Raw genomic sequence first — 17,979 nt, 5'->3', positions numbered from 1 at the left:
GTTAGGCTGCGATGGGGTGGGTTAGGGTAAGGCTGCAGGAGGGGAGGGTTAGGAGGTGGGGGGGGAGGGTTAGGGTTAGGCTGCAGGGGGGATGGCTTAGAGTTAGGCTGCGGGGAGGGAGGGTTAGGGTTAGGCTGCAGGGGGGGAGGGTTAGGATATTTACCGATAGATGACGTTATCCTAACCCTGTCGGGATGCCGGTGTCATGATTCTGACTGCCAGGATTTTGAGTGCATCCAGTACCCAACCCTTTACATCCATTATAGTGCCAGGTTAGCGGAGGACTAAATATAAAATATTGCACATGTTCCCTTGCTTAGCTTTGCTCTCACGCAACACTTACTCAATACAGTGGCACGAGATATTGTGTTCTGTTAATGACATCATCTGACGCAAATGGTTTGCATTCCTCTACCATATTTTCCTAAAAGCAATACATGTATTCAGATGGTCATTGCCGCTATGACTACACTATACCTAATATATATATTTACATTTCAGAAATTTGCAAACTATAGCAAAAAAAAACAAAAAAGGATTTGCAAAATATTAGCAAATATTTGTTCTTTGTTTATTGTTGTCAAAATGGGGAAAGTGCTTTTCTGGTACAGCCTTAGAGATACACTGGCCATCCCACAATTGCGATATGCATGCAATTTGAAGAATGGGCGCTAACATGGCGTGTCACTGTATCCATTACTGTGGCGTGAGATGAAGGGGTTTTGGTGTGATTTCAGCAAACCCAAATAAGGACCTAAGGACCTTATTCAGGTTGGATCGCACGGCTGCGTTCGCACATAGCCGGGCGATGTTTGTGCTCTGCGCATTCGTATGCATAGGAGTGCGCTCGTACGCAAACCGGCCATTTGTTTCACTGTGTGTCTTGGAAACATTTGCATGTGTAATTCGGAAACCTGAAAGAAGAGGTTCACAATAGAAATCCTTGAAAGGGCAAAAAAACACATAGCTGGAGGGGTAAGAGTCTTGGCAGAAGCCTGTGGGGGTGGGGGGTGCGGGCACATATTAATATTGTGCCTAGGGTAGGTCTGGCCCTTAAAAACACCCTTGAGGTGTTATAGAGGAGTGTGCTCCAGCGTCATCTTCTGTTCTGTATTGAAGCCAGCCAGCCACCCTTGCCAAGATGGTTGCCGTACCAGTTAGTGCACATGCATGATCCAGCAACTCTCTGCCATCTTGCCCAGTGTGTGATTACAGCACAGATGTGCAGCCAGGGCAGGTGCAAGGTTCTGTTCCCCCCAAAAGAGCTTAAACACATAAGCATGTTACATGTGTTCCATGCATATGGCACTTGTGAGTGAGGGACACAGACATAGGGGTCTATTTACTAAGCAGTGTTAGGAGACAGAGTGAAAAGTTATAAGAAAGTGATAAGGTGCCAGCCAATCAGCTCCCAACTGTCATCTCACAGGCTGTGTTTGAAAAATGACAGTTGGGAGCTGATTGGCTGGCACCTTATCATTTTCTTATCACTTTTCACTCTGTCTCCTAACACTGCTTAGTAAATAGACCTCATAATCTCACTTGGAGGTGGGGATGTCTAGGGTCTTCCATGGAGATAGGTTGAGCAGGCGCAGTGCTGCTGGGGAGTAAGTTGGGGTGGGACAGAGATGAGTGAGTGGGGGAGACAAGGTGCATGCAGGTAGTGGAGATGGGCTGCGAGAGCACAGGGTGGGTTGCTGACACCGGGGAGGCCAGGGGCAAATATAGGACTGTCTAATAAATAAATAATAAAAGTTATAAAAATAATTATTTACTACATACAGCACAATCTATGGATCTGGCTTACAGAGGGCACCGGCTTATGTTATTTTCTGTGGACATTATATTGATTGAGGAGTGCCGCTGCTTCCAGTTTTTATATATATATATATATATATATACATATATATATATATAACCACACACTAACACATACACATATATATACACATTAACACATAGATACGCATAGTACACTCACACATACACTGTATACACACTAACTTATACACTGTATACACACAATAACACATACATACACGTATACAGGGGCGCCGAGAGGGGAGGGCGGGTACAGATTACCCGGGCCCGGGCTTCCTGAGGGGTCCGGTGGGGGCCCGGGTCCGGCGCTGCTCCCCCACTCACAGCAGCCCAGCACACAGCGTGTGCTGAGCTGCAGTTGGAGACAGCTCGTGGCTGCTGAGCAGCAGCCACAGCAGTCTCCTATGCCTGTTCGGGGGAGCGATCACACTGATCGCGCCCCCCCCTGGCTTTGCGCCGGGCTGAGGGGGCTCAGAGCACCCCCTCCCCAGCGTGTAATGCCGCTCCGCAGCGCTGCAAATCTTTTTTTTTTCTCGGCAAGGGGGCATGGCCATGCCTCCCGCGATTAGGCCACTCCCCCTATTACGGGGGCTCACCACGGCTCTTTGCGGGCCTGCACGTATATACACACTAACTCATACACTGTAATCACACAATAACACATACATACACACTTACACATACAGTAGATGCACATATTTACACAGTACACAAACATAATTACCCTATTGATGCAGCAGTTGCTGCAGGTTGCTAATGGGGGCACCTTCATCATTCGTCCCCTCGCAATGTAATGCTAATGCGCGATTTGCGGGTGATATGGGGGCGAGGCTTATCATATTGGCTCCGCTTCCCCCCTTATGCCGATGTCAGTGGGAAACGTTCCATCAGGGGGGGTTCTAGGTACTCAGAAAGCCCCCTCTGCATGAGCTAGAGAGGAGGCTAAGGATCGGGGGGCTGTCAGTGGGGATGCAGGGGATGTGCTGGCAGCAGGCTCCGTCTCTCGGTAAAGTCTTGTACAAATATTCGGAGCTGCGTCCCCTCCCTTGTCTCCCTCAGATATGCCCTGACAGCCCGGGGGCACACACGAGTGCTGCTACATCAGCGCTGACATCCCAGGTGCCGGTGGCTGCACAGAGACCTGGCACTGGCAGCGGCCAGTGAGGTCATGTGTAGGGTTAGCTTAGCCTGGACAGCGGAGGCAGCTGCTGCAGATTAGACCGGCAGCCACCACCAGCTCTTTGCAAAAGAAGATGTTTCTTTCAGAGACATAGTTCTTTTATTTTGTTTGATGGACTCTGCGGCTCCCTCCAGAGGCCGGCACTCTAGGCAGCTGCCTAATGGTAACGCCAGCCCTGTGTGCAGCACATATTCCTATGGGTTGCAACTTGCAAGTACCCGTAATACCATCCCTGTCACAACTGCTTACTCTGTATTTCTGCTGACAACCGCTGTTATATCTGTTACCACTGTTAACCTTAATAAAGCTGCATAACTGGTGAAGGACAAGCTGCCTGGCCTAAACTTCATTTCACGTTTCCGCTATTGCCTATTGTTCCAATAGTACATATCAACAGGCGGGACAGTGGGCAAAGGCAGAGCGGAGACAAAGGTGGACCAGAGGGCAGAGGCAGGACAGTGGGTGGAGGTGGGACAGAGGACAGGGGGTAGAAGATGGAGGTTTGGAGCATTGAATGACGTAGACCCATAAATTGCTAGTATGAATAAAATAGTAAAGTAATGAAAGTGCAAAATACACAGTTTAAAATTACCACGGTCTGAGATAAGAAAGGTATTGGCCTAAAGACATATCCAAATAGATCCGAAATGGATAAATCATATCTTTAATATAGAAGAAATCAGCCTTCTGTAATATATATATAATACAGCATGATCTGCTGGCATAGGATATCAGTAGTTGAGTATACTGTACCTTTAGCTATGTGGCTGCTTCTTCTATCCTGTGTATGCAATAATATGCAGTGTGCACAGGTTGAGAGAGATTCCCTGCTTTTAGGGAAAGATGTTCAGATTGTACCCTGGTAAAAGAGAGAGGTTAGCCGAGTGTCTGATACCCAATGAGAGCACCAGAAAACAAATGCAAGTAATAAGCTGATAGAATTTACCTCAAATTAGTCCGTGTGCAAGAATGCTGATCAGAACATGGTGTATAAGTGCCCATTAGCATGCAATGGGAGACCCTCAAAGTGAAAGATGCGCGTTTCGCCAGGAGGCTTGATCACTATTCAGCTCTTTCTACTTCAGGGTCCATAGGGTATCCACAGGATACCTTGGGGTATAGGTGTGACGTCAGTCGCAGGGCACCAAAGAGTTAAGCTTTCAGCCTCCCAGGATGCACTAGGTCCCCCTCCTATACCCCGCCCCCGGGCCAAGGCACCTCAGTTTAGTTTGGTGCCCGGCCGGAGTCGGGTGCACCTGTTGGAGTGGGGGCTAGAAGAGCCCCTGAAGCTTTTTCTTCATGCAGCTGTGGCTGCACATCTGGATGAACAGCATGGACAGTCAGTCCTGACGTCCATGCTGTCTTCCCTACACCCCGCCGGTACCAGAACGCCGGTACTGATCCGGGGATGCTGGTGGGCGTCTGGGGTCACAGCTAGCGGTGACCCCAGATGCTCCGGACCATGGCCGGATTCAAGGGGGACAGAGGTAAGCAGCGGGGTCCCGCGGTGGGTCCCCGCTGATCACATGGTCCTAAGTCCCCAGGCAGGGGGCTCCCTGGGGACTGGCTGCAGCGTGGAGCCAGGCGACCAACCTGCGCTTCCACTACCCCCTGGGACAGCGGACCGCAGCAGAGCGGTAGTGCTGCGGCGTCCCAGGGGTTAAATGCATGCCAGGGGAGCGCGCCTTCCCTGTCTCACAGCCGGCGCCTCCCCCGCTGCACACAGCCCTCTCTGCACTGTGCTGACTGGTCCTGTGTCAGCGCTCCTCCCCCAGGCCAGCTTCTCTCTGCTCCTCGGCGGCCATCTTCTCTGCAACGCATGGTGAACGCTGCTGGAAGTCTGGAAGGAAGCATCGTGGTCTGGGTCCCCCCGCATACCTCTCCTCCGCTGTGGCTCAGGTCTGTGTATGCAGCGCTGTGTCCTACCAGGCCCTGTGTCTGTGTAGTTGAGTGATCAGCGCTGTTAGTGCAGGAATTGTTATTTCTCTGCATTGTATGTGACTGTGCTAGCGCTGCCTGTAACTTTTCTTCTCTAAACTGTCAGCTTTATTACTGTCCCTGTTCTTTCTGCTAAAGCCCTTGCGGTGCGGTGCTGCAGGGTGGTCTCTCGCCTATTTAATACTTAATTGGTGAGAGAGGTCACATACGTGGTGCCATCATGTCTGAAAGTGATTTTCCCCTCCGGCTACAGTGTACCACGTGCAAAGTACCGTTAGCGGAGGGGGAGGGTAGCGCGGAGGGCCTTTGCCGGCAGTGTTTGTCCATGGCGCGGCCTATTACGGTTACAGCACCGGTACAGGAGCCGCCCTGGGCTTGTTTCGCTCAGGCGTTAACAGCTTTAGTGGGCCAGTTAGCTCCGCAGCCCGCGTTTACTCCGATGGGTTTGTCCCAGCAGTCTGTGGTGTCGTCACCCATGCAGGGGTTCCCACGACAATTGGTGGTACCCCACAGTCTCCCTATTTCCCCGCTCCCGGGTTCTCAGGAGCCAGCGTGGGTTAACTCCCTGACGAGTTCTGTACAGCACTTGTCGGATGTGTTGCAAGGGGAGTCTGTGATGCGGCCTCATAAAAGGCCGGTGGCGTCTCTGTCCGCTCCTTATGAGGATGACGAAGGGACGTCTGATGATGGGGAGATTCTGGATCCTTACGATCAGGAACCTTTCCATACTAAGGACGCTGATGCTAAGTCCAAAGTATATATTCCTGGACTTATTCGGGCGGTCCGCACAGCCTTGGTGATTGAGGACGAAGTTCCCCCAGCGGCTAAATCTAAGTATGCCTTTTTCAAAGATGTGAAGGGCGATGCCACAGTCTTTCCTCTTTCGGGTCAGTTGATGGACCATTTAGAGGAGGCGTGGAAACAACCTGGCAAAAGATACCAGCCGCAGAGACGCCTGGCGGTGGCTTATCCGTTCGCGGATAATTATTTTGCTAAGTGTGAATCCCCTCCACAGGTGGATTCTCACGTGACCCGTCTTGTCCGTAGTGCCACATTGCCGATGCCATCCATGTCCTCCCTTAAGGATGTTACGGACCGCAAGGTAGAAATCTGCCTGAAGTCCGCTTATTCCCTTGCAGGGGGGGCAGCACGGCCGGCTATGGCCATTTGCTGGGTTGCCAGAGCGATGGAGCGCTGGGCGGATTCATTAGAGGCTTCTTTTGAATCCGACTGTCCGGCCGAACAGGCGGAGTTGATTGGCAATCTCCGTGATTCGGCCACCTACATCAACGAGGCGGCTCTAGACATTAGTACTCTGGTGTCTAGAATTTCTTCAGCAGCGGTAGCTGCTCGTCGCACCTTGTGGCTGCGATCCTGGAAGGCGGACGCAGATCCAAGAAAGGTCTGGAAGCGTTGCCGTTTACCGGAGAAGTTCTCTTCGGTCCGGATCTGGATAAGATTGTGGCCACGCTGGCGGCAGCCAAATCTGCTTGTCTCCCGTCGGCCGCTGCTCCTTCTGGTTCTGGACCATCATCCTTTCGGTCATCTAGGGCCCAGGGCAGGCCCAAACCACAGTCGTTTCCTCGACAGGCTGGCCCTAAGAAATCGGTCAAGCCCCGGAAACAGGCATGGAGTACCAGACGTCCGGCCCCCAAGCCAGATGACAAGCCTGCGGCCTGACGGTCCGGGTCTCCCCTTGGGGGATCCCAGGGTGGGAGGCCGCCTGCTGCAGTTCTCCCGGTGTTGGTCGTTCACTACGACAGACACTTGGGTTCTGGAGGTGGTCTCTCACGGGTACGCCCTCTCCTTCCGGCACAGACCCCCGGCTCGATTCTTCACCACGGGTCTACCATCAGACCGGAACAAGGCTACGGAGCTGCGGAAGGTATTGCACACTATGCTCCAGGCTGGAGTTATAGTGCCTGTTCCATTCTCCCAGAGGGGCCAGGGTTTCTATTCAAATCTATTTTTGGTACAGAAACCCAATGGGTCATATCGTCCGATTCTCAACCTCAAAGCACTCAACAAGTCTTTGCGGGTCCCGAAGTTTCGGATGGAGACCCTACGGTCCATCATTCTGGCGCTGGAACGTGGGGACTACATGGTGTCATTGGACATACAGGACGCTATGGCGGTCATGGCGGCTTCTCTGCGGCTGCAAGGAGTCCGCATGTTGCCGTACTTGGACGACCTGTTATTGGTGGCAGGATCTCCAGAGCTCCTGTTACACCACTTGGACCTGACCATTGCACTGCTGCAACGGCACGGCTGGCTAATCAACTGGCAGAAGTCCACTCTAATCCCGTCTCGGAGGATTCTGCATCTTGGAGCCTTATTGGACTCGGGACAGCAAAGGATCTTCGTGACGGAGGACAAGATCTCTGCTTTACAGTCAAGGGTGCGCAGTTGTCTGCACAGCCGCCGGGTGTCCTTACACTCGGCGATGAGGTTACTGGGCTCCATGGTGTCGGTGTTCGACATGGTGGAATACGCCCAGTTTCACTCCAGACCTCTGCAGCTCCTGATCCTGTCCAAGTGGAACGGGCTGCCTCAGTCTCTGAAGTTCCAGACGATTGTGCTCACCCCGGAGGTTCGCCTGTCCCTTGCGTGGTGGTTAAAGACGACCCACCTCAACAAGGGACGTCCGTTCTGGGTTCCAAATTGGGTCCTGTTGACAACGGACGCCAGTCTTCGGGGCTGGGGAGCAGTTTCGGGTCCACACTTGTTCCAGGGCAGGTGGACACCGACAGAAGCGGAGCTTCCAATAAATATCTTGGAACTCCGTGCGGTCTTCAATGCTCTCCTGCAGGCACAGCGGTTTCTCCAGGGTCACCCGGTGCAGGTCCAGTCGGACAATGCTACCACCGTGGCCTACATAAACAGGCAAGGAGGAACTCGCAGTCGGGCGGCTCTCGTAGAGGTCTCTCGGATCCTGGTTTGGGCGGAGCGCAATCTTCCGGCCATATCAGCGGTCTTCATCCCGGGAGTGCTAAATTGGGAGGCGGACTTTCTAAGTCGCCAGGACGTTCATCCAGGGGAATGGTCCCTGCACCCGGACGTTTTTCAACTACTGGTGGACAGGTGGGGTCTTCCAGAAATCGACCTCATGGCGTCCCGGCACAACAACAAGTTGCCGGTGTACGGGTCTCGCACAAGAGACGAAGGGGCGTCTCTGGTGGATGCTCTGTCCGTCCGGTGGACGTTCAGGTTCGCATACCTGTTCCCTCCGGTCTCCCTTCTTCCACGGGTAATCCGGAAATTCAAACAGGAAGGAGGGACGCTCCTGTTGATAGCTCCTGCGTGGCCCAGACGGCACTGGTTCTCAGACCTTTAGGGTCTGTCCGTGGACAGTCCTCTGCGGTTGCCGCTACGACCGGACCTTCTGTCTCAGGGTCCTTGTCTTCACCCGGACCTGACTCGGCTGTCTTTGGCGGCGTGGCTGTTGAGACGGCCATGCTAAGGTCCTGGGGGTTTTCCAGCTCTGTGGTGCGTACCATGTTACGAGCTCGGAAACCGTCTTCCGCGAGGATATACCATCGCGTGTGGCATACGTTCTTCCAGTGGTGTCGACCGAGAGGTTATGCACCGCGGGAGTTTCGTCTGTCTCGGATTCTCGCCTTCCTGCAAGCGGGACTAGATCATGGGCTTCGCCTTGCTTCTTTGAAGGTACAGGTTTCGGCCCTATCTGTCTGGTTTCACCGTAGGATTGCTACAATCCCGGATGTGCGCACCTTTATGCAAGGTGTTCTCCGTATTCAGCCGCCCTTTGTTCCACCTGTGGCGCCTTGGGATTTGGCTGTGGTCCTGAGGGCTCTCCAAGGACCGCCGTTTGAACCACTGGGCTAAGTGGATATTAAATGGCTAACAGCTAAGACTGTTTTCCTTCTGGCCGTTGCTTCAGCCAGACGTGTTTCTGAGTTAGGGGCTCTTTCTTGTAGACCCCCTTTCTTGGTTTTTCATGGGAACAGGGCAGTGCTCCGCACTCGGCCCGAGTTTCTTCCCAAAGTTGTTTCCCAGTTTCGTGTTAACGAGGAAATAGTTGTTCCGGCCTTTAACTCACCGGGTCTTTCCGTGGGTGAGGCCTCTTTGGATGTTGTGCGGGCCTTAAGGACTTATGTTGACCGCACTTCTTTGTTTAGGAAGTTGGACGCTTTGTTGTCCTCTATGGCTTCTGTAAAAAGGGTTGGCCTGCTTCAAAGCAAACTTTGGCAGCCTGGATCCGTATGGCTATTTCTGAAGCTTATCTTCATGAAGGCCTACCGGTCCCTCCTTCTCTGAAGGCTCATTCCACTAGGTCTGTGGGTCCTTCGTGGGCAGCTCGACGTGGTGCCTCGGCAGTTCAGATCTGCAAGGCTGCTACGTGGTCTTCTGTCCATACCTTCGTGAGGTATTACAGGTTTGACACCTTCGCCTCTCAGGATGCTTCCTTCGGGCGGCGGATTCTCCTTTCTGCATAGGAGCGTCCCCACCCTTAAAGGATACTGCTTTGGGACATCCCCAAGGTATCCTGTGGATACCCTATGGACCCTGAAGTAGAAAATATGAGATATGGTAAGAACTTACCCTTGTTATCTCTATTTCTACGAAGTCCATAGGGTTCCACAGGACTCCCGCCCTGTCGCACCTGTGCTGCAGATGGGCTTTGCTCTGGTCACCGGTTTTCCGTCTCCCTCTGGTGAGAATGTGATTCTTGTATGTGTCCAGATCTTTGTTCTCTCTCTTCCTTCTCCTCCTCCGGCCTATGGCTTGGTAACTAACTGAGGTGCCTTGGCCCGGGGGCGGGGTATAGGAGGGGGACCTAGTGCATCCTGGGAGGCTGAAAGCTTAACTCTTTGGTGCCCTGCGACTGACGTCACACCTATACCCCAAGGTATCCTGTGGAACCCTATGGACTTCGTAGAAATAGAGATAACAAGGGTAAGTTCTTACCATATCTCATATTTTTTTATATCATGACCTAATTGCTCCAATCAACATACCAGTACCATATGTGCTGGTAAATCTTTTCAAGGGTATAATTACTGAGAATTACGCATATATCATGTTTTGTGCATCTTGTGAGTCCTTCATCTTGCGGTATTTATTTTAAATAATAACAAAAAACTTAGAATTTAATTCATACAGCTTTCTAAATCATCCCTAGTATGTTACAAATGGAATATATTTGTGTGCCCTAAATGATTAAGTACTGTAGCATCTCTCCTCTATCGTGTGATTCCATTTCTCAGAGAGGGGTGATATGTCATTTTTTCCAAATACGAGTTTTGACTGCAGAAAGAGGCGGGGGATATAATGGGAAGTAATAGTTTATTTGACTTTAGTCAAACCATAGAAAATTTATTTTGAGGAGTGTATAGAAAGATTTTAGGGAGGGTAAGAGAGGAGAAATATGCACAGGTCCTTGGGCAGAAGTGCTTCCATCATGAAGTTGAGCTGTCCTTGGGTCTTATCCCAAGGCTATCTTTGGACAATTATATCAGATATGGGACAAAGTTCCCTTATGTCCTAATCTTCTCCAGCAGCTCATATCAGATTGAAAACGCTTTGAACATCTGAGGGGAACATGAAACATTGTAAGAAGGGAATGTGCATAGACATGGATAAAATTATTGTACAAATATTATGCTGAATAGCAACATTTTCTCCTGTAAAACAGATGCATTACAGGAAATAAATGCTGAGGACGTCACAGAGGAAGTGGGGAATATGTGGAGAACGATGTACAAGCTGGCTAAGAGCTTTGCTGACTTAGCAGGACCCAAACGAGTATCTGAGAACGTGAAGTTCAAAATTGAGAAGTTCAAAGTGCATCTCCCCATCATTTCTGTCATCTGCAATCGTGGGATGAAGAGCCGACACTGGGGACAGGTACCATGTTCAGGCTTCATTTCATCTGCAGTCTAATTTCCCCAATACCATTAATAAACATGATTGTCTTTATAGGTGAAGCTTTCTTAGTTCACAAAGGCTTCTATAAATATTCACTCATACACCATATGGTCATAGGCAATTTTACATAAAGAGTCTGATTCCTCTGCAGATTTCCATATTTTATTATTAGAGGGCGCTTCAATAACTTTACCGACAGATTCATAAAATTAAATATAATTTTCTTTTATTTAAGTTTTTTATAAGTAACATTTTAGTATACTTGCTATAAATGGAAAACTTATAGTTACTCTTGAAAGCAATAGACATGAAGGGGGCAGCCTAACTGATGACATACTGTATGGCTGGTTGTGCCCCAGAGAAGGCAGCACATGGCTGCTTCACACCAAATTGCTCCTCACCCTTTCCGCACAGAGGTCCTGATTCAGAGGTGGAAGCAATGCAGATATTTGGGCATTTGAGGGATTATTTGCTACTGTGCATTGTGAAAGGTCCTGGAAACTCCCTATAGTGCATGTGTACCACTGAGTGTATGCAGAGATCGCTGTTGCACATGCAATCGCTCCGATTTGAGCTGGCGGAGAAAGTAGTAGGCGTTCCTGGGAGATGACTGGGTGGCAGCTTGAAATGAGCGCAAATAAAAGGGCGTATAATGGGCGTGTTATGGTAGTGCCAGGGGTGTGTCAGTCAGCGCGGTTTAGTTATCAAATGAAGATCCTCCACCACAGAGGCCATGTTTATAGAAAGTTCAGAGGGAAACACTGCGCCAGCCATAGGGCATCATAACTGTCGACGGTGAGCATAATGGTGCACCGATGGTGGAGTGTTTGAGTCCACCGGCAGATTTTCACTGTAAAGTAGACGTCTTAGGACTTGCCGGGTATATAACCCCAGCTGCACATCCGGAATAACTTGCAACCATGCACCTTTGAATCAGGCCCAGAATCCCAGGCATAAACCCTTTCAATCCTCCCCCCGCCAGGCTTTATTATGGGTTTCATTCCACAATTACATTCTAGAATTGTTATGGTATATTTACATTGTACATGACACCACCTATTTCTCTCTGTGCTACCAGTATAGTGGATTGTGTTGGTAAAAGCACAAGACATTAAAAGTGCACATAAAGCGCACATAAATAGCGCTAACAAAGTATAACTAAAGTGCATCTAAAAAGCATGGGCCTGATTCTGCAAGGATCGTAATTGCAAGGCTGCACGCAGGCTATAGATATGATGTATACACGCAGGCTATAGATATGATGTATGCACGCAGGCTATAGATATGATGTGTGCACACAGGCAGCTTTACAATTGCAGATATGGTAATGCAGCAGGAGGCATCACGCCTCCTGTACATTACTTATCCAAGCTGCGTTGTCCAAAGCAGCATTGCAAAATCTGTGTACCATCAACCGGCTAAGGTGACCCATGAGGTCCCGCAGCCGGCCGCTGCAGTTTAGAGGAAGAGGCCAGGAAATCTCCATCAGCTGACGGAGATCCTTGCTTCTTCCCTCCCCCGCAATGGCGTCGGTGGCGACACTCGCAGAAAGGGTCCTGTGCCTGCGCAGATTCCCAAACATCGGGAATCTGCTTTCAGCAGTGCACTAGCTGAATCAGGCTCCATGTCTGTTATACCCATTATTCCAGTGCATATTTGTGGGAGAACCTTAACGAGTTATGTTTTAATATTTCTCTTTACTATGATCTGAAAGATGGTAGTATTATTGTTTACTTAGCCTATAATGATATATTATTTTTTTGTTGTTGTTGTTTTTTTTTTAAATTATGTGTTTCCTCTATAAAGAATGGATTTTAATGTGTTGTTTTTTCTTTCCACTCAGATCAGTGAAATTGTAGGATTTGATATCGCTCCTACGCCCAATACATCACTCATTAACATGCTGGAGTACGGATTGTCCAAATTTATAGAGACGTAAGAAATCATCATACAGTAATATCTATTTATTAACAGAATTAATGCTATTGGAGCTGTCTTGTGGGGTGTATTATAGTCATATATATATAAACTTTCATTATTTTGAATAACAGCCCTTATACCCACCTCATCTGCTCACCTATACCAGTGGTTCTCAACTTCTGTCCTCAAATAGCACTAACAAGTCATGTTTTCAGGATTTCTATCTGTGGGAAGTTGTGTGATAATTACTAATTAAATGAAATTGATTAACTTACCTGGGCATAATTTAGGAAATCTTGAAAACATGAAAAGTCAGGATTGGAGTTGAGAACTACTAACCTAGACTCGACTTGCCAACTTTTTACTGAAGTCCCCTAGTGATGCTGGAGTTAGAGGAGAAGGTGGGAGTGGGTAGGTTATGATATCCCAAATCACATCGATGTTGCCCTATTCACCTCTGCGCAGAGCTGAAATTTTTTGCATTATTCAGTGGGGTTTGTGGTAACATAACAGATTTCACCATGAACCACTAGAGGGCCGACATGGGAGGCTGGGCTACTCGTTTCAGAGTCCGAGAGAACTGTCTACAATTCGAGTGTCCACTGTCAACGAAATTCTGGGAGAATATATAGGTTTGCTATGACCCTGCGTATTACCAGTCATCTGACTCCTCTTGCAGGTCATTGCAGATAATTCTGTAGGCATCCAGGGCCTGATTTAGAGGTGTATGCTGGTGCGTCTGTTTATGGAGGTGCAGTGACGATAATATACAGTACAAATGCTAATATCAGCCTTCCCTTGGTGCAGCAGAGGCAGATTAAAGGGGGGAGGGGGCAGGGGGGCATGGTGCCTCAAGCCCCCCTCTCTCAGGGGGCCCTCTCCTGGCCTGAGCACTCCTTTTAATAAAATCCTGTATCTAGCATTCATTAAACATGACTGGGTGTGTATGTATTGGAGACTAGTTATCAGATCACCCCAAGGAAACCTCCTAACCCCATCTGCTATAGCAGAGACAGACCCCTTCACCCCACCCATGTAAGAGTTTATTGGGATGAGATATTACTCTAATGCAGAAGCCAGCAGGAATGTGCGCCTTAGTATGGCTGTGCCCAGGCACCAGCTTAGTATGTCCAATCCCCTGCACCCAGCTGCACATGGCAACTCCTCTCAGTACAATCCCAAGGATCCTGCATCCACAGAGATAAATCCCAGGATGGTCCATGTCAGAGCTCTCCTTACCTATATGGGACTGACGGGCCGAAGAGAGAGGCTGCAAGTCCTTTGGAAGCAGTAAGTGCCCTGTATAGGCAGTCAGCATTTTAAGCACCCTGATATGCAGTCTGTTCACCTGGTAGAGAGGGTGATCTGGTGCTAGGGCTGGCAGGGGTGCTATCCCAGTGCTAGATCCAAGGGGAGAACAGGTCATTTCATTTGGAGGAGGATGTTCAAGGTGCTGAGATTCCCCTTGAGATCCCTTCCCACCAGCTAGCTGCAAGACTCTGCCTGTTAGACTCAACCCAGAGCTCTCAGTACCACTTCATAGGCTTGGGCAAAGGTGTCCAATCAAGGGTGTGTGCAGGGCAAAGGGCTAGAGCTACATTTCAAAGAAGTCATTATGCAAATTAATGTTTTCCCTAGTGGGGGCGGGCCAGATGACAAGTGAAGGTGGGCCAGATGACAAGTGAAGGTGGGCCAGATGATAAGTGGGGGGCGGAACAGATGACAAGTGAAGGTGTACCAGATGATAAGTGAAGGTGGGCCATATGATAAGTGGGGGGCGGTGCTGACAAGAGGAGAGGGCTGGTGGAGTGCGGGCGTGCCCTCCTCTTTTAAGTGACCTGTGGTGCAGTAGCCAATGTCTGAATGTGCAAGCACTGGAACGCCCACTATCGGTGTCTCTATAAACTGTAACACTGCTGGTGAATCTTGACACAGCACCATCGCTCACACCATCGACGCTTGCACCTGCCCTATGGCAGGTGCAGATTCTCCATCTGAACATGGCCTCTGTGGCTGCGGCTCTGAAAACGAAGCCACTTTCACTAATATGCCCACAGCGCTCCCATGAAACCCCCTTGAAACATTTCCTTTTTTTTCCGTTCACTTCAGGCCACCACCCAGAAACGCCCGTCACTCTGTCGCCCCATTTCTTATACCGTCTCTCTCGATCACAATAGAATCTTTGAGAGAACACTCTGTGTAACGCATGCACTGAAGGGGCTTTCAGGACTTTTCGCTCATGTGCAGTAGTACATAATCGCTCATCTAGATGAACACCTGCATGGCGTTCGAGTTGCGTGACCCCGTTATCAGGCCCTCAATGTTTAGTTAAACTTAGGCTAATTAAACACTGTCCTTACTGGATGACAAATGAGTAATTGCCTGACAGACCTTTTATATGTTCTGATAATCCCAAGTATTACACTTGTTCACCTTTCATCCATTGAATTCCACAGTGTTTTACAAAGCAATTATCTCCCATTCTCTCTGTAATCACAAGAACTGTTTGAATATGATTTCTGATTAGATAAAGTAAGCCTGTCCTTATAATGATTTTCAGTGTGTTTTTCCCCTGCACGTAATGTTTCCTGCAGCGCCCCAGCATACCATCCATATTATACAAAACAAAGCTAAGGCTATTTCACACTGTGCCTGAAATTAACTTTGAGCATTCATTAGTTACACACACAATTTGTCTGTGATTATATATAATACTATATGTCATATAATACCTCATCCAGAAATGACTGAAAGCCAGAAAGAAAAAAGTAAATAATTGTTTAAATAACTGACTGTGTAGGGAAAGACGGGGCTATCTATTAAATGAAATTTAGTATGTTTTAGTCATGTGAATTCAAACTGCAGAACACACCTTTACTATATCATAATCTTATATTTATTGAGGAAGATGGCCCATGCCCTAAGGCAGTGGACTGAGGACCTGATTAAGACCCGGTCGCTAAGAAGCGTTCGCTCGCAGCTGGCCGATTTTCGCATTCTGCGCATGCATCGCAGTGCGCGAACCAGTGCGAGAGATTGGGAAGTGTTCGCTCGAGGCGCATAGACAGCCCAGTAGAGTGAGTGACAGGAGAAGCCGCTTGTGGGTGGTAAGAGGGGCAGGCCATTAAAAACAGGGGAGTGGAGGTGTGAACGCAGGCATGCCTGAGCGTCCTAACGCCATTTCAAGGGCATGCATAATTAACAGGCAGCGTCATTGTACACGTCACTTGGTTATATTTCACACTGAAGTGATCGCAGTGCTTGCAGTAGGGTATAGTCAATCTCAAGCGCTGCATTCGCTTCCAGTAGTACCCGATGTACCGATGGTTGCATACACTTCCTGGAGATGATGTGCGCAAGTGGGCATCTTATAACAGGCTGGTGGGCGTCTGCATACATAAAGTGATCACACGATAATTCATAGTGGACGTGCTTATGCCTTGCCGTGCGATCGCCTGCCTTGCTGGGTGTGTGCCGGATTTGCATACGCTGGGTGCATATCTAGTGAGCGGGTCTGACAGGTCCTGAGTTCTTGGTGACCCTTAAGGTGCTGGGAACGGCTGGAAAGAAATACAGGACATATGCATGGTCTCAGTATCTCTTCGTCTTTAATGTCCCAACCGTTCACATATTTATACTCTTTCAAGTTGCTTAGGCAACACATCTGTTCAGAATACACGTTAAACCTTCAGCTATTAACAGCAGAATACCTTAAAATAAGCATTTGAATAAATATTCCTTGTCACATAACCTTGTGCGTACATGTTACATTTTCCAAGCCTAAAAACAAGAATGAAGTCTGTTCTGAACAAAATGCCTTCTATGCTTTCACATTATGGACTTTTTTTTACTACAATCCGCATTTTGAATGCAGATTGTAGTGTGATATTACTGGAATTCAGCCAATATCACAGGGATTTACTAAAAATCCCTTGCAGGGACAGAGCTTGCGATAAAGCTCTGGGCCTGATTCAGAGCCGGACGCTATTTGTGGACGGTGGTTCCAAAAAAGGGGCCGGCTATTTAAATTGAGCGCTCGCTCTTTGCGGTTTGTTGACGCTCTATGTCTGAGCGAGCGAACGAAAAATGCGCTCGCTATTTTGTAAAGACGCCCCTTTGCCGTTCGCATCACATCTCCGGTATTTATTAGATTAATTGGCTACATCGAAAGGCTTCTGAACTGCTCGCAGTGCTTGTGGTAGGTTTTTCTTACCGCTATCACTGCGAGCAGTTCAGGCTAAAAGACAACCAAGTGACGTGGTCGATGACGCTCCTTTGCTAATTATGCACTCCCATTAAACGCCCTTTTTACCGTTTGGCACGCCTGTGTTCGGATCTCCATTCCCCCGTTTTCAAGCACCTTCCTCTGTTACCACCCACAAACGGTACATTCTGTCAATCAAATTAACAGTCCCTCGCTGTTTTGCGAGCGCACGATTTCCGACCGCAATGACTGGCATTATGACCCATACGCATGCGCAGTTGTGCGAACATCGCTCATAGCGAACGAGCGGCCGCTTACGAGTGGCTCTGAATCAGGCCCTCTGTCCCTGCGAATCCCCTCCGCACACTTATCACAGTATGTTTGCAAAAAATACTGTGACAAATGCCCGCGCATGTACCGACCGGCCACCGCTAAGCCCCGCCTCCCACCTCTAAGCACCACCCCTGCGATCGCGACCCTCCCTCCCGCGACCCCCCCCCCCCTCCCTTAATTACAGTTACCTCCGGTGATTGGTGCTCCGGTGATGTCCTCCGTGGCTCCGGTCAGCTGACATCCCATCCTGCACTGTGACCAGGTCAGGTGACGATCGGGCCCCAGTGCAGGATGGAAGACCAGCTGACCGGAGGGAGGACATTACCGGAGCCCCGATCTCCGGTCCCTGGACTCAGGTAACTTTTTTTTTTTTACTAATTTTTTTTCTTTTTTTAGCAGTATTCAGCTTGTGGTCTGTTTAGACCACACAGCTGATCACTGAGGCCTGCTCCGAGCTCTGCTCTGCCTGTTAGAGCAGAGCAGGAGTCCAGTAACTGGGGGAGACCACCAGGTGGCTTTATTATCACAGGGCTTTCCCCGGTATTTTTTCACAATTTATTTTTAGTAACTTTGGCCAGATCACGCTTCCCATTACAATTATGGGAAATGCGATCTGATTACTAAAAATAAGTGATAATTAGGGCTTGGAGTAGAATTTTACGAATTCTACTCCAACTGCCCTTTAGTAACATTA

General features: G+C 49.1%; 1 protein-coding gene across 1 annotated transcript in view; it reads left to right on the top strand.

Annotated features, from left to right (window-relative positions):
* Window positions 1-17,979, top strand: part of DNAH3 (dynein axonemal heavy chain 3) — a 468,553-nt gene that overhangs the window by 191,489 nt on the left and 259,085 nt on the right. The window contains exons 18-19 of the mRNA XM_088476199.1: window positions 10,596-10,807; window positions 12,672-12,763. Of these exons, the coding sequence (XP_088332325.1) occupies window positions 10,596-10,807; window positions 12,672-12,763 (304 nt within the window). The remainder of the gene's footprint in view (window positions 1-10,595; window positions 10,808-12,671; window positions 12,764-17,979) is intronic.

The sequence above is a fragment of the Taudactylus pleione genome, unplaced genomic scaffold, assembly GCF_031769625.1.
Source record: "Taudactylus pleione unplaced genomic scaffold, aTauple2 ptg000184l, whole genome shotgun sequence".
Taxonomy (NCBI): Eukaryota; Metazoa; Chordata; class Amphibia; order Anura; family Myobatrachidae; genus Taudactylus; species Taudactylus pleione.
This window is presented reverse-complemented; position numbering and strand designations above follow the sequence as displayed.